We start from the raw sequence: 26,034 nt of genomic DNA on the forward strand, positions 1-26,034 counted from the left end.
GGTACCCCGTGTTAATCTAAAAGCCGCAGAAGTTATCAAAGGGCACCAAAGGTCTAATGAAAGAAGCCCAGGCCCAGAAGGTTTTGTCAGGAAGTTCTGACATACCTTGAAGGAGGATGTAACTATTGTTATTTAAACTGTTACAGAGCAGAAGAAAAGAATGAAACTTCCAAATTCCCTTCCGAGGCTCACACAATTATCAAATCTGGTCACAAATTTCATGAAAAAGGAACCTATAGTCTATTGTCACCAAATAAAACACTAGCAAACCAAGTAAACTTTATATTAAGAGAATATACCAGAGGGCCTTTTTTCTCTCCGGGAAAATAAGGATGATTTATGTAATTCTCTGTGTTAATTGAGTCAAGGTTAAAACATTTCAATAAATAAAAGTTAATTAACAAAATTGAGCATTAATTTTTTTGGTAAAAACACAACTAGAAATAAAAAGAAACTTTCTAAGTTTGAGAAAGCCTATCATGACAAACAGAAACACATCAAATTTAAAATATATCAATAGATCCTGGTTCAGGAATAAGACAGGTACGTGCATACTCACCTCTGTTATTTGGCATTGTTTTGGAAGTTTTAACTAGCGTGGTTAAAAAAAAGTGTGGCTTAAAAAGGTAAAAAGTATGAATTAGAAAACTGAAAGAAATTAGGAAAATTGATGATTATTCACAGATGTTATGACTGCCTGCTTAGAAAATGGAAAACATACACTAAAAACTGTATTAGAATTTCACTAGACTACCATTATTTGGGTCCCTGAATTCCAAGCATTTAAACCATGAATTGTTCTGAAAATTTACAAAATGATACCCTCTTATACAAGCAGGCCACAGTATAGTTACAGGGTGAAATGCTGATCCTGCAGAGATCATATGAGCATCCTGTCAGTTGATGACTCTGTGGCGGCCACATCTACACACAAAGAAATCAGTATGGGATGGCATGTAATGATGATCTAAGTAACATGATGGTCTTATTGGTAGCAAATGAATTGCAATCTTTCACTTCCTTTATGTATTTTGGCAGACAAGAACTGTTTTAAAAACACTGAATTCCAACTATACGAATACATACCTACATACTCATACAGACACATTCGTATGTATATGCATGCATGTGCCTCCTTTTCTCAATTCATATAATGGTATGCTGAAAAATAGGATGTATGCAGAAGATAACAGAGTTTGGTCAAGACTTTAAAAATTATTGTGTGTTTTTGGAGTTAAGAAATTCAAACTCTAGAACAGAAATAAAGTGGCTAGTTGAAGAATATACATACAGCTTTCAATACTTTTAAAGTAACAGATATTATGTCCTTAAATCACAAAAACTAAAGGACAAAGATGATAAATTATTTATGTTGAAGTTAAAAATTTCTGGTTGACGAAGACACCAGAAAATTTGAAATGTGCCAGAGGCCTGATACCTAGAATAAATTACTCACAAATTAACAAAAACGGCTTACTAGAGAAATGAGCAAAGGAAAATAAGCAATTCATAATGGAAAAAATTAAACTAGTAAACATTTGAAAATATCAGAGGTCAGAAATAACATCTTGTAAGACAATAATGAGAGGCAATTATCACCCATCAGATCGGAAATTGTAAATATTGTATCAGCAAGAAATTGGAAAGAGTCTAAATGTTCATCACAGGGTGGCTAAATAAACTCATGCTGTGGAATAATATACAGGCCGTAAAAAGAGTGAGATACAGCTAGTTGTGCTAGTAGAGGTGTAACATTGTTGAGTTAAAAAAGCAAGTAAAAATGGTGTATGTAGCATAAATACAGTTTAATACCACTTTTATCTTTAAAAGACCCACACAGACAATCCTATTTCATGCAGGCATACATACGTAAATGCACAGAGAGTCCAGAGCAATAAACTCCCGCCTTGCTCTGACAAAAGAATTTTAACATATGATCTGGGAAGTATGTGTTACTTGTGTAAAGTTACTTTTATATTATAGATAACTGAATAGGGGAGGGCAGTATCAAGAGAAACAGAAACTAAAATACACAAATAAGACTTGCAAAATATATGAGATTTATATAGAGAATTATGATACTCAGTTAAAGATCAGAAGTGAAAATCTGAATAGTTGGAAAAATTCTGTGGTTCTCTAAGGGAAGACAATATTCCAAAATTGCTGCTTTCTAAATTATTGATAAATTGAATATAATTTTACTTAAAGTTTTGGTACAGCTTTTGGGAGAAACTTGTCAAGTCTAATTGTGCAAGAAGCAGTGGTTAAAAAATTTTTTTTAAGTAATGAAGGGAGCTCATCATACCTGGTATCAAAACCCAGCAAAAAGCTCTGCTAATTAAATTGGCAGTTACTGACGCAGAGTAGACAGACCAATGAGCAACGTACTGGCGGCATATGTTTGTGCCTTACTTAGTTAATTCTAAGACTTTTTTTTTTTTCCTCAAATTTTAATGTCTGACAGCAGGAAACACTTTACAGTTTTTGTGAGCTATGATACATATCGTGGTTTGACCGTATTTTTTCCTCTTTCTTTGTGATATATAAGATACATGATGCGGCATCTTAAAATCTGTGATACCTTAGGTTCAGTGAGGTCAAGAGTGTGTGTGTGTGTGTGTGTGTGTGTGTGTGTGTGTGTATACACATTCACATATGTAATAAAATCAATCCCATGATATGAGACTCAACTCAAACATATCTCCAAGCTTACCAGTAGAGTCTTGTCTGCAACCATGTTTGTCCTTTTTTTAATCACTTTCTGACAGACTAACCATACAGTGAAAATCAATTGCATAAGAAAAGAAAAATATTAGAAGATATGCTGGATTTGATTCATGAAGTCTATGACAATGATTGTGGAAAAGTGCTGAAATCATCCATAAGCCATTAGCAAATAAGAATTTGGTTTTTCAAGCTAAGTAGCCAAGCAAGACTTTCTTTTCAACATTTATTATGAAAATGTGGTCTTTGTTTCAGAAGAAAGACATCCTCCTATATAATACAGGTGGTATTTCAATAGAAAAGCCTGTCCTATTCAAAAAACTGTAGAGAGATAATGACTCTTTGCTGGACAAAATAGTTATTGGATTTCTGCCTCACAAACATAAATTCCAATAGATTAAATATTTGAACATGAAAATAAATAAAAATTCCAGAAGAAATACAAGAAAATAATTTTAGAGAGCCCAAAGCCTTAAAGCATGTTTCCTCAGTGGGGGGCAAAGATTGGTTCACGGGGGTGGGGAAACCTAGCTGTTACAATGGTTTGTGGCCCTCCGGTGGGCCACACTATACATCAGCAGATGTGTAGTGTGCCTGTGGTATTAACATTTCATGGGGGGGCTGCAATTAGGGAGAAAATGCCTATAAAGGATTCCTTCATGGGCTGAATCATGAAAAAAACAAGTCACACTGCCATAGAGGAAAAGCGACAGATTTGACTATTTACATATTTTAAACTTCTCAATTATGAAAGGTAACGTAAGTAAAAGTAAAAGGCAAGTGACGGCCTGGGGGAAAATAGTTTACAACTTCTGTAATGGACCAAGGAGGATAATCTGCTTCAGAGAAGCATCTCAACAGAGATAGCATGGGCAGAGGACACAGAGTTAGCATTTGTCTTGTTTCTTAGACTAACGCCACTTCTCAGTTTGCTTGGTGGTGGTTAGTTAGATGTGAATGGCCATGTGTATTCCAGAAGGAATTGCACCCAACACCTTTTTGAGGCCCTTCTGTTGTCGATGTTTTACACTCGGAGGTGGATGACCACAGGGTTGAAACAAATGATGTAGCATAGAAAAATACATTCGTTTTCATCTTTGTTTACCTGTTTTAGATTCTTTGAATGTACTGCATTGTTTACTTTATCAGTTTTCCCTTTTAAAAATATGGGAGGGCATTATGTATGTAGCCAAGCCTAAATTTTTTTATTCAAACAAGATGATTTTGGCTATTTTATAAGCTTTTATTTGAAACAAATTATAGAAATTCTCATAATTAATATTTAGTAATTTTTTAATTAAATGTAAACATTGTTTTATGTTAATGGTATGAAATATTAAATATCCTAAATAATTGCATATAAATATGCTAAACTAAATATCCAAATTCTAAATGTTGGTGATTTTTGTATTTTTTGTTACTCAATTATAAATGTGTCTCCTAACTGTGGTTAAATGCAGCTATTTGCTCTGTCTCTGTGTATATTTTTATTTGTTTTCATCTGGCTTTTTTATCAGCAATCCAGTGGGGAGAAGATGGCCGTCCATTTCACTATCTCTTCTATACTGGCAAACAGTCATACTATTCATTAATGCATGTAAGTATATTGCATTTATGATAAATAATACGAGCTGTAAGCTACAAAACTAGTTATACTGGATACTGTTCTCAGCTTCAGAATTTACCTAGTATTTTATAATGGGCAAAAATAAGACTTCTAGAGGTAAGACAGTGTGTTGATGAAATGATTTATATTAATTCATTTTGCTAAAGGTAAACTTTATAGAATTTATATCAGAATGGTTTGTCTTTAAAATGCTTTTACTTACAAATTGAAATCATGTTCGAAGATAGATGTTCAGCTCAATTATATAGTGTGTGCATGTGCTTCCAGGGTATGGAAGGAGGAGGCCAAGTGTATGATGCTGTCAGGGGCTCTGAGGCATTTGCCTTGAAAAAGAATCAAATGGTTACTTCTCATTTGTTTTTTGTTATTTATATACAATTTTTGCCTTTCATAGATTAATGCAGTGGACGAGCCTAGAATTTGGGCCCCGAAACAACCTAAGAAATGATTTTATTACAGTTTGACTTCCAACTGCATTTAGGGTGCTGTGAACAATTTTTGTTTTGTTTTCAGAGCTATAAGTATCTGATAGTGTGCAAATTTGTAAGAGTTCCGCAGAATTGCTGTGGAAAAAAAGGCCGGATGCCAATATTCTGTTTTTATTTTTAGAACATGATATCAAGTTCTATTTTACTCGTTATATGATTTTTTTAAAGTTTCAGAAATATTTATTGGGCTTCCCCCATCTACAGTCAGATTGCAGTGGCTTGAATCAGTGCACACATTTACTCTGCTTTTTAGAATTATCTGCTGTTTATTTGTGCTCCACAAACCCAAAGGACAAAATTCCCACTTGTCAGGTACATTTATTTCTTGGGGAAGAAAAAGAAAACCTTCTTTTCGCTTTTTGTTGACCTTGGGCAAATGAGCTTCTTGCCCTGGCAGAAATGAAATGAATGATAAATGTAGAGTGTGTCTTTGCTGAGTAATGGAGCTGCGGCTGGGCTCGTAGAGGTTCTCTCCCGCACAGCCCGAGGCTGCCCGAGGACCCCTGCTGTTCATTTAAATAGGTATGTCAAATCTGCCTCCAAACGCCGCCGGTTTGATCTGTGGTAATATTTGTGAAGGTTCCATATGGACTTGAGCCCCCTGCAGTGCTAAGAAATAATGTACAACGCTTCATGGTGCAGACGCAAATTTTCTCTGAAAAGGGATGCAATGCTGCGTTTTAGCTGTCGGAGGGGATGATGGAGCTGACGCGCTAGGCCTGTCAACTTGTTACACGGATGGGTTGCACGCAGCGAAGCTGTGGAAAATCTGTGCCTTTTAACTTTTCTACTTAATCACGGTTGTAGCATTGCCTTTAGACTGTATGCTACATTAATTCTCTTCCTGCCTTCTGCCTTTCATCCCAAGTTTCACGGAAAAAAGTAAAGCATGCAGGTCTTGTAGAGGAGCCTTATCAAACAGCTGTCATCTGACATGCCATTTGCATTTGTTTTGGCTGAAACTGAACAACCCAAGGGCAAGATATTTTGTTGCATTCCATCATAATGAGGAAATTACACATCCTATAAGAGACCTAACTTTTTTTTTTTTAAGTTTGTTTTTATGTTTTAAAAAGTATTGTTCAAGAAACTGATCAGTTTCTAAGTGGATAAAATGTTACCATGCTCTCTGACTAAAATGTCAAATGATATCTGATTAATAAACATTCTTTGTTTTTGAGTAATTTAAGTTTTGTTATGGATCAATAGAAGAGTCCTTTGGACTTTTCTATTTTAGTGCAATGCAGTAATTTCTAAATGTATGCCCTATGCATACATTGCAGCATTATGTATAGCAGGTGTTATTAATTACAGCTGCAGTCACACCAGCCTAGTTTCCCAGATAACACATATCACGATCACCTGCTGGAGATACTGAGACTTTGAAATAGTGACAAAATGTTCATCATTCACCCTACAGAAGCGTTTTTGTAGCGGCCAGGCACTGCGTAGAAAGTCCAGCTATAACACTAGGAGCCATCTCGCCTGCCTGCACTCTCTTTGTTCTGCCTGGTCTTGATGGTGAGGGGAGCCGTCCCCTTCCCACCGTGAGTGATCACAGGACGGCCGTCCCCACCGCGGCACGGGAGGTCGCCCCTGAAGACTGTGGCAAGCTCTAAAGACTTGGAAATGAATCCTTGTTGCTACCATTTATTTTCGTTGATAGAATTTTTTCCCTATGTGACAGGGTAACAGACACTAAGCCAAACTGTTTTTCCCACGTCGTTGCCCAACTGTAATTGTGTGAGGCCCGGATGCCATTGGCCAGGAGTTGTGACAGGAAAACACATCTGGAGCCTGCGTGCAGTTGGCGTGGGGAGACCCTTCTCATGCCGATTAACCTTTCTTATCCTCCTCCAAGATGCCACATCTTCTTTGGAGTATTTGGTGACTGTTTGCATACGAAGCATATATATTACATTATAGCAGTTAATAAAAGATGGCGCGGATGCACCTTGCAGTTAAGATCAGTGTATGAGGCTTTAGTGGATCCTGTTTCCAGTTGACCTGTATTTAGTCTGTCCACTTTCTGTGGAGAAATGGGGAGGTTTTTGAGGAAAAATGGCCATGAAATATAAGATACAGTTTATTGTTCCTGCCCAGAAACGAAGCGTGATAGGAAAGTATAAAGTGAAGGGGGATGTGCTGATCCGTGATGTTCTCACGTTTTGGAAACGTGCCACACTCCACAGGTTCACTTGCAGGGCACTTGGGCCCCCATTTTCCTATGGATATAATGATCCACGTGTCTTCAGGTTCCTGGGAAAGTCGATTAAAAACTCATTTATTTTACACTAATAAGATGTATGTATATAATGAAAAAAGTATAAAACCATAGTAACAAATAATTTCTTAATAAAAAGTAATTTAAGAAGAAATAAGAAACTTCCTGAGTTTCTGAAAGCATCATTGAGTACCATGAAGGGATCCCCTGCATGGTGGCTTTTTCGCCAAAAATGGATGGCTTCCCATTTCCTTAATGTCCATTGAACTAGTAGAACTTGTTTGCTTTTCTGACATGATTTAGGGTTTTAGGTTTCAAGAAAGAGAGAAAGAATAAAGTTTCCTGAAACAATTGAGCAAAGGTGTAAAGGAGAGGGAAGAATGTTAAAGAGGATATAGATGTCTGTGTAAAAAATAAAATGCTATACAGCAAGATAACCGAGTTGTGGCTAGCCTAGGTGAAGACTGTGGGGAGTGGAGAAAGGACTAGGCTAGAGAGTGGGCTGCCCGTTGGATCCAAGGCTGTAAACCCCACCAGGGTTACCCCCTTTCCCACAGCAGCTTGGGCCTGTCCAGGACAACCAAGCTGGTGACAAAGGCCGCAGCCTTGGTGGTCATGGTTCAGTTTCTGAAGGTCCTTTAATTTGAAGAAAAAAACATTTACCAATATGTATGTTTCTGGAAAAAAAAAAAAAATTAAAATTCACTCACTAAAAGTAAGTTGAAAATCCTTTAAAACTCATAATGCGAGGGGATTATTTAACTCTGAAGTGGTAACCCTTTTGTAAAACATGACCCGTTAAGTCAAGGCATGTCTGTAACCCAGCTCTTCCCAAAGTGCTTTCTGCAGAATACAAACTGTGAAATATTCTTCAAGAAAGCTCTGAAGTGTTCATTTAGGAATGTTACATATTGTGTACTGGGGAACTCTAACAAGGAGACACTTAGTAGAATCCAAGCTCTGTGAAGTCCTTAAGTAAAGAAACACGTTGCTTTCACACTGTGCTGCTCAAACCGAGTGGACTGTAGAACACTTTCTACTCCAAACCCCTTTTGATGTCCCACAAAACCAGTGCTTGGGAAGGACCGTAGTACAGAATATTGAAAACTCTATACATTGTCATTGTAGGCATTACTCGCCTTAGATAAATACATTTTCTCAAAAGAGAGGTTAATAAAGTCCCAGTTTTAAGACTGATATCAGCCCCAATACCTTAAGCATTTATTGAAGTTTTACAAAAGCTCCCCTCATCTCAGTCTTTAAGATGGGAAGGTATGCAACTCTAAACACTGCACCAGGAATTTAGCATTGTGTAGAAACTTCATTTATGTTTTAGAACCAGTTTTACAGTAAGCAATTCAATATTTTCAAACTTTTTCTTTAAACTGAAGGAGTTACATGGCCACAGATGAAATTTATACTGAAAAAAAAATATATGTATATGTAAAATGAAGGGATAAGTAGTAAAGTTTAAAATGTGAGAGAAAATCAGGTAATTCTAATCCTTATAATTTATGTGTAAAGAGGGTTCATTTGCCTTGTGAAAGAAGCTCCTGGCGTATTTGGAGAATCTCCAATTCATTTTAAAGGACTTCAGTAACCTACTCAGTTCTTAAAGCCTGGAAGCAGCCCCAGAAGTGTGCTGCTTCGTTATGTGAAGATTCCAGACTCTTAGCAGAAGTCCTGGGCACTGAGTATCACAGAATTCTTACTTAGTTCAGATGTCTCTAGATCGTCTTTGTGACCTTGTTGAAAACTCTTGGATGTAGTGCTGTCTTTTAAAATGGAATTAAAATAGTGACCCTTCTCACAGCGAGGTATTGCGGAATAACTACGACTATGTAAAGTGCTTATTTTTTAAAAAGCTACAAACTGGTGCTAAAACATATTTGCATGCTGTTTTAAGACTTTCCTTGACAGCAGGAGTTAATTCAGTAATTAATTCAGCAGTCGAAATTGCTGTTCTAGAGGTATCTTTAATGTACATTTTCCTCCCATATGAATAATTACCATTGTATATCTGGTATGCTCCAAGTGTACCAATTAAGAAAATTAATTTTTTAGAAAAGGATTCAGCATATTATTGTCTCTATGTTGGTTTTAATTAGATTATCTCTTTGTAATGGTATAATTATTATAATATATGATGGGGCTTTAATTTGAATAGTAAAAATATATGCTGTCTGAGTTACAAGAACTTTTCAGGTCATCACTCCTGCGTGTGGACTTCCCCAGAGTCCTTTTTCATATGATCCATCTTGAGATGACTTTCTTTGTATGTTGAATGGCATTTACATGATGTGCAATCTATATAGTATATTGTATTGTATTCACAAAGTAATACCAAGAGTCTACAACAGAAGTATGTCACTTGGAACTTGAGATATATAGTGTAAACCTCTCTTAGTTAATGATAAGTGGATTATATTTACATTTGTTGATTTGATTTTGTATATGCCAGTGGCCAAAAAATTGAGGAGATTATTTAAGAAATTGATTTTCTGTGATTTCTTTAACAAACACAAATTTTAAGTCAGTTATTTTACTGTTACTGTATAGTATCTAAGATAATTACTATTAGTTACTATTTATGTCATGTACCAAAATACAACAGACTTTTTCTGTATCACTTTCCCGTGAAATGTTACTTGTTTACACTTCCTAAAATTGGAATTTCCACATGATTTAATAGAACCAAAACAGATTTCAGAAGGATACTAAAAATCATAGTGCTCATGCTCTCAGAAGGGTTTAGATTAAGCATTTCTTTTCTGTAACCTGAGCATCTGGTATTTTCAAATTAGGCACATTCTAAATTTGACTCATACATTATGGAAATCTGATGACACAAGGGGTGGATAGGCTTGCTTTGATTTTATGAAATATTAATCATAGCTGTGATTAATGATTCAGCATTTCACATCTGGGTTATTCCTGTCATATTTGAAAATTACACTGTTAAATACAGTATATAAACTTAGTGTAGGTGGGTCATACTAATTCTCTAGTGTCCCTTAAAAATTAAGTGGAAACTTAACAATATACCAGAAGCTACCAGTGGTAATCTGTGATGTTGACAGTTCTTGGCATATTTTATACCCTTAAGGATTTTTTTGATGTAAATTAGTACACCTCCCTTCAGGGAGTTGAAGCTATAGAATCTACTTTCCAGAGAACTGTTGTCTCTAACTAACCAAGGTAGAATCTTAAGAGTGGTTTTATTATGCAAAATAGAATAAATGGAAATGGTGCACCAGTAAAATTGTTTATTTGACTCTTGAAAGCCATACCTCACCCCCGCTATCATTCTTGACCATTACTATAGGTCAGGCACTGTGCTAAGTACGTACTTTACATATATTTTCCTATTTAAAGAAGTGTATGGAGTGGTTTAATGGGCATTATGTGATTTGATGGGTTACAATCATCAAATTGTAAGCATTTGCCGCAAATGAATCGAATTCACCGTGTTTGAAATCTGACATGTCCTTTTCATGGGTTATTTTCTCCTCTTCTACATTTTTTTCTGACGGTTTTATTTGTACCATTTATACATTGTTATGGATCTCAGTACAACATTAGGAGGAAATGGCATCATGGAAGAATACTTTAAGAAAAATAAGGATTTAGAGTAAAAATTGCTCAAAAGTCTTTGGGAGATGACAGCCTATCCTTTTACTTAAAACTTACGTACAAGATAGGTTGATTGTTGTTATTTTAGTTGACTTAATTATTTCAGAAAATTAAGTAAGCCCTTGTAAGCAGAGGAGGGTAGTAAATTACTCAGCAGTTTACTACTATTGCTGGCATTCTTTTAAGTTCATATATTCTTCACTAGTTTGAAAGATAGACTTGCACTCTCTGAATCTCCGGACTCTGAACCCGGCAGCTGAGAGGCTCACTGCAGTGTCCTTACCAGAGCGCCCCGATGGAGCCACAGTCTGCCTGTGGTCCAGCCTGCTGTCAGGCTGTGCTGGGTGCACAGTGGCGTGCTGTTTGCCTGAGTCTGTCCATTTCATATAAGTGGGGAGCATTCATTTTTTTGGGGGGTGGTGGGGGAGTTCTTTATTTGTTCAGCTCATTTGAGAATTGCTTCTAGAAACAGGTGCATTGAAATTTTTCTGATATACTATCCATTTGAAGTCCCAAACCATTATTTTAGCCTTTAAAAGTGAGTTAAAAGTACCCTAACCACAATCAACAAGGCTTACCAATTCTTGGGAGATAAATTGTAAACTTTTACTTTCAGTTGAGTGACAGGGATATATGTATGTGGATATATACCCCTGTTTTTCTATATGTGGATGGTTTGTGGTTTTGCTTTAGGGTGGACAGTTGGCTTTTGTTTGCTTTTTAATTGTCAAATACATTCCTCTGCTGCTGCAGGTGATGGATGTGTACTTGGAATGTAGTTGTAGGGACAGTTACACTTAATATGAATACTAGGATTAAATTAACTTCATTTGTCCCTTTGCTATTGTGTTGAACTAGATTCTCTATAGTTCTTAGAATGTATATTTCTAGCCAGTCTAGGCTTGGATGCTGCTGCTGCTGCTGCTGCTGCTGATCTAGGGACTGCACTTTTAGAATTGCTGAGCTAGAGTGATGGATTTACTTTCAATTTGAGATACTCACGTCCACTGGTAATGTCTAGCTCACCACCAGTTTTGTAGCTTCTAAGTGCTGTTTCTTCTTTTTGTCTCTGCTTCTTTTTTTCTTTTCTAAACTATCAATTCTACTACCCTTAATGAAAAACAAAGCCAAAAACACTTACCTGAATCTCCCCAGCCAAAAGGAATGAATTTTTACGTCCTTATTCACTGAGGAGTCCTACCCATTGAGTATTATATCAGCTTTTCTCACCTATGTTACAAAAATTCAAAGGCTTAGTCTGTCCTCCCTCCCTCCCTCCCTCCCTCCTTCCTTCCCTCCTTCCTTCCTTTGATTCCTTCCTTCAGTTCCTGAAAACAGGTTGCAGAGTGAAGACCGTGCTGAAATGCAAGCACTAGTAAATATGATGACGGGGCAAAGGGACGTTTCTCCTACACTTAGATAAAACTTTATCAGCAACATTATGAGGTAATATGGCAGTCTAATCAGAGCCCACAAGAAGTTGCCCCTGAAAACTTGAAATTATTAAGACTGTTTGAGATATGGATTGACATCTCTTATCAGTAACAAGGTGTATCTTCTGAGATTTGCTGATACTAGAAGGTATCATGATTAGCAAAAAAAAACAAAAACAAAAAGTAAATTTATGTCATCTCTAGCTCATTCTTTTAAAATGCCTGTCTGCTCATTGGGTATTAGTATGGTAGGTTATGTGTAAATTATAAATGAATAAATACAAATGTATTGAGTGTTTCAAAAAGTTAAGTTTGCTCAGGCAAAAGCTGTACTGTTTTGCTTATTGTAAACTCATTGCCTAGAAAATACATTTCATTGATGATCCTTATTGCTGGATTATTGCTTTTTGCAAGTTCTAACAAAATGGCAAACTTCTACTTCCATTGTAATTTAACAAGTGACATACATTCACAGATTTTTTTAGGAAGTAAATTAATAGGAAGAAATCAAATAAATATAATAGAAGCTCTTTTTAAGATAAAAACTATATGATAAGGACTTAAATATTATTTAAATATTAAATAAGTAGTAAGTTGTATTAAATAATACATAAGTACCTGTAAATACCATATATTTTACTGGATAATTCTCTAAGTTTAACGTACACATTGCCATATAAATTAATGATTTTTCCAAAGGAAAGGGAAAATCGTTTAAGGTTTTTGGTTTTTTTTAACCAACCTCACTGAAGTAGAGTTGTAAAATTTTTATAGAGTTATTTTAAAATCAGCTGAAGTTAAGTGTGCTGTGATGTATGACACTAAATTCTCATTGAAATTACTCTATCATCCTTTAGTTTAAATGAGAAATAGTGTTATTAAAAGCATTTTCAGTTTTATTTACTCTGCAGCTTGATTCTCTGAAGACGAGGACACCTTAGGAAGTACTTACAGGAGAAAACTATAAAATATATCAGAAGTTATAATGTGTCATTGCTCTTAATTTTTAGTATGTACTGTATATTTTATTTGCCATAGGATGTATATGGAATGTTACTCAATTTAGAAAAACATCAAAGTCAGTTGCAAGCCAAAGATCTGCTTCCAGAAAAAACTGAAACCAGGTAAGCTCTTTTCTTGTGTTAAAATATAAATAAAATTTGAACTAAAAACATGCCACTCATTGGTATTTTTTTAGACATACCTGAAGCCTAAAATTTGTTCAGTATTTTATCATTAAGCATTAAGGTTAGGGTTCAAAATAATAGGTGGTTTTTATTTAGGAGAAAGCATGACTTGAAGTTATTTTTATGTCATTTTTATCCCAGATTTATATATGATAGGATATTTAATTACTATACCTGGATATGATGCCCTCAGAATTTTTATGTATATAGCTACACATTTATTTAGCATTTGCATGCTTTAATTTTTTACATTTTATTTTTATGTTTTGGTATATCAAGGTTTCTGCTTCCATTTGGCAAACAGCAATAGATCAGATCCATCAAACTGATCAGCCAGTGTTAAATTTTGGCCTATCTATTCAAGATTTCTTCCATAAAGGAAGAACACCTTGTTTAAGTTAAGTTAAATGCACTCCTGTCCCTTTAGTTGGACTTGCTACCACATTAGTCTATTGACAGGTTAACGTTGTATCCATAACATCTTCTTTGAAGTAAGTTATACGGGCACAATTTTAATCTTTAAGAAATCTGGTGGGCTTTTAATACCAAATGAGTTCCATAGTGGCATATTTAACTCTTAAAACATTTGCTAGAGTAGATACCTTTTCTAAAGTAGATTGAGGAAATGGAACGTATGTCAAAAATAGTTTAGTTGGGTAAAATTACTGCTATATAACATAAAAACTTATTTCCAAATCACAAAATTGCTACTATATGTGGGATCTTTTGTGATATAACTCTAATTGCATGGCTGATTAAAAAGAGAATATATGTGATATTTTAACAGAAACCTGATTGGCAGCAGATGGCTGATTAAGGAGGAACTAGAAGAAATGTTAGTGGAAAACCTGTCAGATCAAGATGTAAGTAATTAATCTTTTTAATTTAAGGGGACCTGTGCCATAAGAATGCAGACAATTGCTGTATTTAGGATCCTAATAGTAATGTTCCTCAAAGCAGGTGTTCCTAAGATGATTTTTCTTTCTATCTTTAAAAAAAAAAAAAAAATTCATCACTGATTTCTGCCTTGGGATGACCTTATCTGTGGTCAGGAGGTGCCTTGTTGAGTCTCCAGGTCCTCCTCTCATAAGTGCCCTCATGTCCTGTGCCAGTTGTTTTAGGGAAGCACAGCAGATGTTGTTTGATCTCCTTCTGTAAGGCCAGTAGCTAATTTTACAAGCTGATAATAGTGTAAGGAGTCATTATTGGTTAAGTTGAAAAGGGATGCAGCACATGGTTACCTTCATGCAATTTACTGTTTACCTTGTGTGCCATATCTGTAAGGTCAGTGGTTTTTATCTTGGGATCTGCAAACCACCTCTATCGGAATCCCTTGAAATGCTGGTTACAAACTACAGAGTCCTAAGCCTCACCCCAGATCTAGCGCAGTCTCTAAGGGGTTACCCAGGAATCTTTTTAACAAACTTTCCAGATGAATCTTATACCCTATAAAGTTTGTGACCCCCTGCTTTAGGTCTTATTTTGTTAAATGTTCTAATATATCAACATTATCACAGGACAGTTGATGTCTTAAACATTTCGATGTTCCGAATTTATTACTTTCTGGAAGATTGGGTAAATCTTCCAGAAATTTTTCAATTTCATAAATTTTTCCAAGATGGAGTTTTTCTTTGATGGTGGTGGCTAACATTGTTAGTACTTTGCCACCATATATAGATTTTAAGTCATGTACTTGAATTGTTCTTTTTCTCATTTAATGTATTATAGAAATTAATGATTTGGAGAAGTTGCAGTTTGCTTAAACAAAGTGTTGGACATTTGGTTAGTGGTGGATCCAGCGTTACCCCTTCTAATATCCTAACTTCCAAGTACTGCTGTACTTGAATTCAACTGAAAAATCTCATTTTTCGTTACGGAGTAATTTCATTATTTCCTCTGTTTCTGGCTGCTTTGATTTTTTTTTTTTTTAAATAACTTAGGTATTCTTTTTTCTGCTTTGTAATATCCCAAGAACTTTAATGCAGGTGTACAAGTATGAAAACAAAGGAAACAAGTTATATATGATACTTTGTACTTTGGGGTACTGGATATCAGAAGAAATCCTGATGTTTATGGCTGGTATCGAGATGAGGGATGTGGAGGTGGTCAGTGACTTCTTAACCTAGTTCAGAAGCAAGGCTGAGTTCCACCCGTAGTGCCCCTTTGTAGGTGCAAAAGTAGTCATTGAGAGTCTGTGAGATGGAATCGAGAGAGTAGCTAAGCACAGAACGTCCAGACGGGTGACTGGAGAGGAGCATGGAGCTCCGTCCACCCAATATCCTAGGTAGCTAAATGTTTCACCCTTACTAGAAGAGTGCCTTCTCTTTCATTACGTCATAGGAAGCTGGAGTCGAAGTAGTTCTTTTAATATTAATCTTACTGGTGAGATTTTTAAAAATTTCAAACTATTAATGGCAGATTTTTACAATAAAGGCAATAGTGACAAAGATGAGTATGATATTTAAGGCTGACAAAAAACATAAAGAAGGCTATCAAAGACTGAGTTTCACAATCCATATTAACTAAGAATCTCAAGCATTAGTTGTTTCCTTCTCCATAAACACTTTAGAGTGATTATTCTGGCTTCTAATTTTAAGGGGTTAATTCCAAGTTGTTTACTTTCTAATCACATGTTCAAGAACTATTAAAAAAAATGCACACAGGAGCAAGGATAATTTATTTCAAGAGGTTGCCCTTTAAGTCAAGTATCTCTTGAATTTTTAAATAGCTTGATTGTTCGGTTTTAAAGGAAATCATAAACATTAAAGTAACACAGCTTGAACAGCCAAAGATATATTTGCCAAATGTATTATGAAATATAATTTAAGAGGTACATTTTCTCAAAATCAAACTCTTTCCATATTACTATACATAACTTACTTGAAATTATTTATAAAGCTCCACTTGATACAGTTCTAATAAAAGAGTGGAAATTACACTTGAAGATCATCTAAATACTTTTTGAAAGTGAATTTAAATCGAAATTTCATAATCATAATACAGAGAAACTGATTTTTCTTTGAATGATAAATCTCTTTGTTTCTTGAAAGAAAAGATTTGGCACTAAAGATGCGCAGGAAAAGCGATGCATCTGCATGCTGTTTTAAAAGCAGCGGGAAGATGCAGAAGTGTCATCCCGTCAAAATTCATCAGGAAAAGCGACATTGGAAAGATCAAGGATGCAAAAATAGAAAAAATTTAGCAAATGCAATTACACTTGCACCTTCTAATGAATTTTTATTGTCTGCAGTATGTGAAACTCATTCAGCTGCTAGAAAAGTTATTGACATCGCGGTGCGGCGCTGCTGAGGAAGAATTTGTGCAGAGGTTTCGAAGAAAGATAGCTGTTGCATCAAAAACACAGCTGATTGAACCTGTACAGTATGACGAGCAAGGAATGGCCTTTAGCAAAAGCGAAGGTAATGACGTTCTGTGGAGAGAAAATAAATTCAGTGAAGGTTGAAAAACTACAATTCTTTTTTATTTGCTGTTGCTCTCTGTTATCCGTTAGATTTTTTATTTATTTATTTTTGCTACTGTTACATTGGATTTCCTAATTTTTAAGATTCTCTTGAAGTTTTTCAAAACTGAACTTTATAATATCCCAAGAAAAAAAATGTGGATGCATACCTATACAGTCATATTAACACTTTTTATTTTCACACATTTATATTATTAAATCTTTTAATTTTCACATTTTAAGCTGCTAGAATTGGCACAATATTTATAATAAAGTTTTCCTTGCAAAAAATGAAAATGCTCAGTGAATCTGCATATCAAATGCCGAAACTATGTAATATGAAAACTTCACATCCCTAACTCACATTATTCTTGTTCAGAGCCGTTAGACGTAGTCCAGCTTTGAAGACTTGACCTATTAAAATGTTTACAACTCTTAAAAGATTTCTCATCATTGTCATTTTTAACTACTGTGGTGTTTTCAAAGAAATGTGACCTTTCCTGAGTATTTTTTTATTTCTACTAGTAATATTTCATCGTACTATTTATATATTTCTAAAACTTATGTTGTTAGATATATTCTTACTGTTTATGAAAGAAGAACGCTGTGTAAATTGGTTGTGGATTCTCATAAGTAAGCGAAATGAATATAAATTACTTTCTTGGTTGTTCAAACTAATTTAAAATCATTGTAGTGTTTCTAAAATGGAATTGAAGAACAAAATTACCCCACAGTGAGCTTTATTGCATCTGTTGCGGTGTAGTTTACCTGCTTTATTTTGGTTTGACTTGAAATAATAGTTATAGGACCTGCTTATATACAGTGTTGTATATTATTTTGGGGAAACAAATTCTAATGTAGTTTTACCTGTCTCAAAGCACAGGTCTTCAAGATATTTACTAATAGGAATTTTATATTTTTGAAGGTAAAAGAAAGACTGCAAAAGCAGAAGCAATTGTTTATGAACATGGAAGTGGGAGAATAAAAGTAAATGGAATTGATTACCAGCATTACTTCCCCGTCACACAGGACAGGTTCGTTTTGGGTTATGGTTTTTTTGTTTTTAAAGGAAACATGCTTTATGATACATCATGATCATTTAAGAACGCTTGTGATCTTCTAATTCTGTTTATCTGAATGATTATTTCTCTTTACCAATGTAACATATCAAACTAGCTAATTGAAGCTATTTTTTAAAGCAGCTTCCTGATTTTTTAAAAAGCATCTCTAGAATTCCTCATTAATTGACTCTTACTCCCCTTTTCATCAGATCCTACTGCAGTTTGAGTAGTCTTATATGTAGCTTATGTTCTGAAGTGCAGACTGTGCCAAAACATAAGAAAGGTAGATTTCCACCTTCTAGTTTGGGGACCGGTGTGCACAAAACAATCACCACAAAAACCAGCCTTGGCACTTAAAACTGACCTAACCCACTAGGCAAGGAAAAGTGCGAGTAATTTCTTGTGGCTTGTGTTTGTTTTTCTGATCATAAATATTGGAAAAAATTCTGCTTTATCATTTTGGATTTTTTTCCTATTCAGAGGAATGTGATTATATGTATTGAGCAAGCAAAGAAACCTGGCATTTATGGGTTAAAGTAAGAACTCATCAGGCTTTTCTTAGTGCTGGGTGTTAAATATGGCAGTTTTAATTTTTAAACTTTGTATCCTATGGAGAAATAGGCATTAATCATAAATAGATACTACAGCTCTTCTAATCTAAATATACTCATCTCAGAACTCTCTCTGACTTGCTATATAAAGGCCTCTTCTTGATATGGTTATTATTTTCCCAGTAGTTACTGTCATTATCCACGAGTAACAGAAGTTTGGTATGATTAGTTCCTCCTTTCCTAATCCTTCTCCTGTTTCCTGCATGTCTTACGGTATTTAAGGTCAAAAGGGCTAAAGCTCTTTTGATACCAATGCTGATGTAGGCAAAAGAGGAACCTCCTAATACAGTGTAAGCTTCTGGACGCAATCATTACTTTAGGATGTGTATGTTTATTTTATTTGTGTGTGCCTGTGTCAACAAGCAGTGGATTCTTAACTCCATTTAAGATGAATTAGTTCTGCTATTATCCTCACAGGGCAGGGGATGGAGGAAGCTTTTGTTTCCCTTAGGAAAAGCCAGAGAGAAACCCATACTCCGGGGGCTGATAACTTTAGCATTGGGAACTGTAGAAGGAATGTCCTTTAACCAATAACCTGTCTGTTGATTTGTATTCAGACATAACTCCTGATGATTTAACAGCAAGTCTCAGTTATGGCTTGATCTCATAATGAAATTACATTCTTAGATCTTATCCTTTGATTTGAATTCAGCAGCTATTTACTAAGGATCATCTGTTTCTCCAGTCTTGTTCTGGGCATTGTGAAGATATCAGAGATATTTGAGATATGATTCCTATTGGCAAGAAACTTCCTACATGGTTGGGAAGCCTAAGGCTAGTCTTGGTGGGAATGGGCACCTACAACTATTTTAAAGTAGTTGTTGGGATTTAGGGCAGCCACGTCAGGAACTTACAAATCAGCAGTGAGTTGACCACTGACTAATAGGAAGACTTGCGAACCCAGAATCAGGGATCTTGATCGGAGTTCTCTCATCACCTAACACACAGTTAAGTGGGTTAGCCATGTAAGTGAAGTTATAAGGGAGGCTTCTGGATAGCCAGTTGTTTGGGAGGTTAAACTCTTACCCAGCTTCATTTTTAAAATTTTATGATTCTTTAACAAATGCTTATGTAAATAAAGATAAATAAAGAGACTTCAATTAAAATCTAGAAAAATAGATTTCATGATGTAATTACTAGGTATATAACTGAGTCATGGACCCAGATGGTTACATAAATGCAATAGTGGAATTAGATTTTCGGTCTGTAAATTCTCTTTTTTTTTTTTTCTTTGAGACGGAGTTTCACTCTTGTTGCCCAGGCTGGAGTGCAATGGCGCAATCTTGGCTCACCACAACCTCTGTCTCCCAGGTTCAAGCGATTCTCCTGCCTCGGCCTCCTGAGTAGCTGGACAGGCATGCACCACTATGCCCAGCTAATTTTGTATTTTTAGTAGAGACGGCTTTTCTCCATGTTGGTCAGACTGGTCTCAAACTCCCAACCTCAGGTGATCCACCCGCCTCGGCCTCCCAGAGTGCTGGGATTACAGGCATGAGCCGCCGCGCTCAACCTAAATTTTCTTTTATATTCACTTTTTTTTCTTTTTTTTAAGAGACAAGTCTCTTTATGTCACCCAGGCTGGACTCAAGCTCCTGGGCTCAAGCAGTCCTCCCACCTCAGCCTCTTGACAGCTTGGACTGCAGGTCCCCAGCTGGAATTTTCTTTAGTTATCATAGTATATTAATAGCTACTAATAATACTGTTTTTATAACTTATGGCTACTTTTTTTTGGTTTCTTGGAAGCATTTGTTCAAAAAGACAGTATAGGTTTATGGGTTTTTTTGTTGTTGTGGGAGTTATGTCATCCCTAGATTGTATTAATTCCGATTTGCTGTGGCTTTTGAAAGTCATCTTTTACCCATCTGCATGTGATTATTTTACTAGTGTGGTATAAAGAATAGCACTTGCATGTCCTATCCACACCTGTCTCTCAGCTTAACTGTGTTATATAAACTTTATTTTGGGTCCAGAAGCTACAGTGTCAAAGAAAGCAAATACAATATAAGTGAGCTTTTCTGAATAAAAGTGTAGCAAGATATTAAGGCAAAATAGCAAAATCAAAGTGCTTGACAAAGGTAATGGTGAACATCTTCCCTAGCGTGAAAATGGTATTCAACAAATACTTGTTGAGTTGAGCAAGAGCAAGTCCAGGGCCATGTTCTGTCTGTGGTGCCTGCCCCAGGGTCTTGTGGGCCCTGACCAACCCTGAGAGAGCAGGCCTGCCAGGGGTTGTGTAGAATGTCAGCCTGGCCCCAGGAAGGTAGCAGGACCCTGCACTTTAGAGAACTGTAAGAATATTGGGAATATGCGTTTGGTGTCAGGGAAGTGCAAGGTCGAATACAGTTTTAGAAACTTTAAAAACTAACCATATCAAGATGAGCATTATACATTATACAGATATATTTATAGTATATTTAGGGAATCCAAATGACATTTGATAATTGTTTGGGAAGGCCTATTGATTTTATATCTGATCATTCAGTCCAGAGACATTAAATTCAGTTGATTAATGGAGTTCCCCAACTGTAAGACATCTTTACGAAGTTATTTTCAAGCTTTGCAAAGATCTTCTGAGATAAAGGGGATCAGCAAACAGTAAGATAGAGTGTACTGCTATACCCAAGAAAAAGAAATAAACCTTACAACTCTCAGCAAATCATTCAAAATGTCAGAAATGTGTTTCTATATCTTGGTAAAATGGATTGATTGAGAAGTATGGAAAGTATAACAGTGGCATGCAGAATATTGTTTTTATGAATATTCAGAATTTCAGTTGTTTACATAATTATGTATCTTTATAGTAAATGTAACCACATTTACTTGTGCTGTGCTTTAGAGAACAGCTGATGTTCCCTTTCCACTTTGTGGACCGGCTGGGAAAGCACGATGTGACCTGCACAGTCTCAGGGGGCGGGAGGTCGGCGCAGGCTGGAGCGATACGATTGGCAATGGCAAAAGCTTTGTGCAGCTTTGTCACCGAGGACGAGGTCGAGTGGATGAGACAAGGTATGAGTCTGGGTGGGATGGGCATAGTGGCCCAATACTGGCTATACATGTTCATCTGCTTCTTGTACTAGTGCCTGAAGTTCGTGAGAAAATACATAGTTACATATGTAATATTTCCCTTCGCTATCTTCTTTCTTGCTGAACCAACAGTATTTCTCAGGTTTGATTTCTACAAGGTGAGCTTGAATTAGAAAAAGGGGAGAACTGCCCGCACTGATTATTTGAGCCCTGCTAAAATGTTCAGTTCCAAGCTCAGGGAAAAGTTAATTTTGTCCTTAATGCATAACCTTTTGTCCAGCTTAACAAAGTGCTTAGCTTAGTTATATTTAAGAGACAAATTGCTTGTTTTTGTTTTGTCAAGAAATGTGTGGGTGTTTTGTTTTTGAAACAGTCTCTCTGCGTCACCCAGGCTGGAGTGCAGTGGTATAATCATAGCTAGCTGCAGCCTCAAGCTTCTGGGCTCGAGCAGTCCTCCTGCCTCGGCCTCCCAGGTAGTTAGGACTATGACGTGCACTAGCAAACCCGGATAATTTTTGTGTATTTTGTAGAGACTGCGTTTTGCTATGTTGCCCAGGCTGTTCTCGAACTCCTGGCCTCAAGCAATCCTGCCTTGGCCTCCCAAAGCACTGACATTACGTAGCATGAGCTACCACACCTGGTCTGTCATCGAAATTTGTAATAATTGTTTGGTTAATGATAAAGTTCTTTGAGTATTTTGTTTTTGTAAGTTATTGAAGGTTTCAATTTTTTCCCATTGCGGTGTTTGAATTTTCTTTTACCCTACTCTGTGTAACCCTGTTACCTGAGCATGAATACAAGAGTCCCTGTGTAATGTGAAAAAGGATGGGCAGTTGATTCTTTAATTAGGGTACTGCTTTAGCAGTTAGAATAAATCAGGGAAGTTTGAGCTGAAGACTATATTCGCACTGTTTATGAGAAGAGGAAAGCACCGTGTGTGCTGTCAGCCAGCTGCATGGTCCTGAGCAAGTCACTTAGCACCGAAGTTCATAAGCTCCTCCTCTGGGCAAGAAGGATGGTCTCTGGGCACCAGACCTGCTAGTACAAGCCACTGGGGTTCAATAAAAACACTACCTATGGCTTAGGCTACTTAATTGCTTAAGGTTCTTAAAAATCCATTTGCTTATAAGCAATTTGTCATCATATGGGATTCATATCTAGTCATTGAAGTAATTTGCTAGAACCTTAACAATTTGATTAGTTTAAGCTCCTGTGCATATCTGAAAGTAATAAAGCATTCTTACTTACAACTGAAGCTAGAACTTAGGTCTTGTCTGTATTTTGTCAAATACCGCTGTTTTATTCCATGTATGTCCTTTAAGTACAAGCAAGTGTAAAAGCTTACGGGCATGTAATAAATAATTGAAGTGTTGCTATATGTACATTAAATGGTCCTTAATAAAATACCCAAGCCTTGTATACAGTAAGAGGAGTGCTAACGTTGGAAGAGTGAAAAAGACAAGGAAAAAGTACATTTACGTATTTATAAAAGCAATGTAAGAGCTTTCCCATCAGTGGTATTCTTGGAATCTGTGGTCTTTACTAACTTACTATAGCTGCTGCCACTGCTGGGCTCTTCCGTGTGGACCATAGCTAGGAGTCACCCCAGCAGTTGCCTAGAAACATACTCACTCCTGATGACTGGGAGAATGACAGTTTCCTGTTTCAATTGACTTTATTCTTCTAGAAGAAACTGCCTGTGCTGAGAATACAACTCTAAAACTTATCTTTTAGATTCTAAAACAAACAAACAAAAAAACAGGGAATATTATGGCATAAATTAAAATAATAAGTTTCCTTTTTTAAATGTTTGACAAGTCATATTTGTATGTATATGCATATTCATGTAAACTGTTAATAGATGATATCTAAATACTTTCTCATACTTCACCTTTACAGTAAGTTCTTCTTCTCTGCCTCTTGTCTCCATTAAAACTCTGGCCTCTGCAATAGTAAGTGTGCAGGTTAAGTTCCTTTACAGTGAATAGTGACCGCCCCCACAAGAGCAGCTTTATCTCGCTTAGATGAGACCAGCTGAAAAGCCAAAAGGGAACCATGATTCTTATGAGATAAGGAAAGCAGGTTTAAATAACGGAACTGGTGTTTGTCTCAGAGGTTGGAAGAATATCCTCAAAGAGTGGAAGCAAACTGCCGTCACGAGGTTGATACTGGGCTGGTAAATTACTGGTCTGGTTGCTTTCCTCGAATTTTTTTTCTCAGACAACAGTACGTATAAATTCACGAACCTGCTTTTCTTCCTGGCAGCGTGCATATTAATGGTTCCTAAAGGCTTCTGTTTTTATGCTGCAGCTGGACTCCTCACTACTGATCCACGTGTGAGAGAACGGAAGAAGCCAGGCCAAGAGGGATCCCGCAGAAAGTTTACCTGGAAGAAGCGCTAAGGGTTTGTTTGCTCCCAGGAAAGAAGAGGAAGAGCTGTGTATGTGCGCTGGCACGTGGCACACACAGAGGAAACAGTGACTGCCCAGCATGAGGGCAGTACTGTCAGAAATTTCTTTGAGTTGTGAGATAGATTTATTTTTAAATGCTACTTTGTAAAGGTGACCTTTAAAAAATAAAAGGAAAAAGAAGAATGTTAGTCTCATTCTGCCACTTTATTTTTCTTAACTTTTTCAGAAGATAGTTTTAAGAAGCATAATTCATAGAATCTGGCATATTAGACCTGAAAGGAATATTCAGCAATATATAGTTGAGTTACCTCATTTTGCAGACAAGAAGGCTAAGCCCCCAAAATTAAGCAACCAACCAGAGCCATACTGTTGGGACTTTTCGTGCTAGAGCTAGACTAGCACTCACTTCCCCTGATTCTGTTGCTTTCCCACTTGGCAATTGTCACCGCATGTTCTTCAAAATGAGAGGTGAGAGTGCTCGCTCAGAAGAATGAAGTAACTGGAGTCGGTCAGGAGCTCAGCGGAGCCAGGGAGCTGAGCTGCCAGGTGTGGGAGGTGCCGGTGCAGACAACAGCCAAGTGAAAGGCACAGCCGAGCCTGCCTGTGCTCACTCGCTGCAGGAATACGAGCAAGGCTACAGCAGAGAAGGCACCCCTGCCCCCTATTTTGGATCAGTTTTGTTTTGGGGGTATTTAAAAGTTGTTTTATTGTGTATATTTAAGGTACACAACAGGATGTTTTGATACACATTTACAGAGTGAAGCGATTACTGCAGTCAAGCAAACTAGCATAGCCCTCATACAGTTTCCTATGTGTGGGTGTGTGGAAAGAGCACCTAAGGTCTCATTTCCAGCATACAATAGAGTGTGATTCACTGTCGTCCTCATGTTGTACGTTACGTCTCTAGACTCACTCGTCTTACGTAACTGCAGCTTCGTACCTTTTAACCTGCATCTCGCCCTCCTCCACCCCCTGCCTCTGGTAATGACAGTGCTACTCTGTGCTTCTATACATTTGACTTTTTAAGACCCCACAGCTAAGTGAGATCTTGCACTACTTATCTTTCTGTTCCTGGCTTACATCCTAGTGTCCTCTGGGTTCATCCATGTTGTGGCAAATGGCTGGATCTCCTTTTTCAAGGTTGAATAGTATTCCATTGTGTATCTATATGCCACAGTTTCCTTATTGAAACAATTGTGGATTCCATTTTGGATCAGCACAGATGTGGAGAAAAGTGGCTTCAAGCTCCCGTTCCCCAGGAAGTCTCAGCTGAGGTGAGCTGAGGGAGGACTTGGCTGAAGGGAACAGATCCCTCTGAAGAAGGCACCCAGCCAGGAGTGCACATAGCTCTGGAAGAGCATGGACTGCGGGAGGTGGGCTGAGTCCCTGACTGCAGCCCCCAGAACCTGTCATGCACTGGCTGTGCACAAGTCAGGGCTGGGGAGTGTAGCTTGCCCCCGCGAGGCCCACCCGGCAGTCTTTATGATTGACCATGGTTTGGCATGAAGGATCACACATCGGTGTTCAACCAGGAGCTAGACTCCTCCGTCATAGCTAAGCGTTCAGCTGCATTTTGCTCTAGGATTTCTAAAGTACCTTAAAACGAAGAAGCTTTGGCATTTTGACTCTAATGCAATTGTGCAGTAGGTTTTTGAGGGGGGAAAGGGGCAGTTGGTGACGGGTACTTTAAAATCCATTTCAGGCCAGGTTTGGTGACTCACGCCTGTAATCCCAGCACTTTGGTAGGCTGAGGCAAGTGGATCACTTGATGCCAGGAGTTCAAGACCAGCCTGGCTAACATGGCGAAACCCCATCTCTACCAAAAAATACAAAAATTAGCTGGCTGTGGTGGCATGTGCCAATAGTCCCAGCTACTCAGGAGGCTGAGGTGGGAGAATCGCTGGAACCTGGGAGGCAGAGGTTGCAGTAAGCCGAGATTGCACCACTGCACTCCAGCCTGGGTAACAGAGTCAGATCCTGTCTCAAAAAAAATTCATTTCAATGCAGTTATTTTAAGTAAAAATATTGCTTCAAGAATTAGACCCCCCTCAATGCTCAATTATCCACTGATTTCTTCATAAGTGTCTTATTTTTAAATAATCTTGAATAAGTTCTGAGACCTGTATATACACATCAAATCCTTTATGTGGT

The 26,034-nt window shown here is 37.0% G+C and overlaps 1 protein-coding gene across 1 annotated transcript in view; it reads left to right on the forward strand.

The window, feature by feature from the left end:
* The window catches only part of MRPS9 (mitochondrial ribosomal protein S9), a 55,823-nt gene extending 31,763 nt beyond the window's left edge, over positions 1-24,060 (forward strand). Inside the window, exons 5-11 of the mRNA XM_005575177.5 lie at positions 4,242-4,321; positions 13,168-13,253; positions 14,104-14,179; positions 16,567-16,735; positions 17,702-17,810; positions 21,285-21,454; positions 23,783-24,060. Coding sequence (XP_005575234.3) covers positions 4,242-4,321; positions 13,168-13,253; positions 14,104-14,179; positions 16,567-16,735; positions 17,702-17,810; positions 21,285-21,454; positions 23,783-23,874 — 782 coding nt within the window. The 3' untranslated portion in view covers positions 23,875-24,060. The remainder of the gene's footprint in view (positions 1-4,241; positions 4,322-13,167; positions 13,254-14,103; positions 14,180-16,566; positions 16,736-17,701; positions 17,811-21,284; positions 21,455-23,782) is intronic.
* Positions 24,061-26,034: the final 1,974 nt, after the last annotated feature.

This window comes from Macaca fascicularis, chromosome 13, assembly GCF_037993035.2.
Source record: "Macaca fascicularis isolate 582-1 chromosome 13, T2T-MFA8v1.1".
NCBI classification, from domain to species: Eukaryota; Metazoa; Chordata; class Mammalia; order Primates; family Cercopithecidae; genus Macaca; species Macaca fascicularis.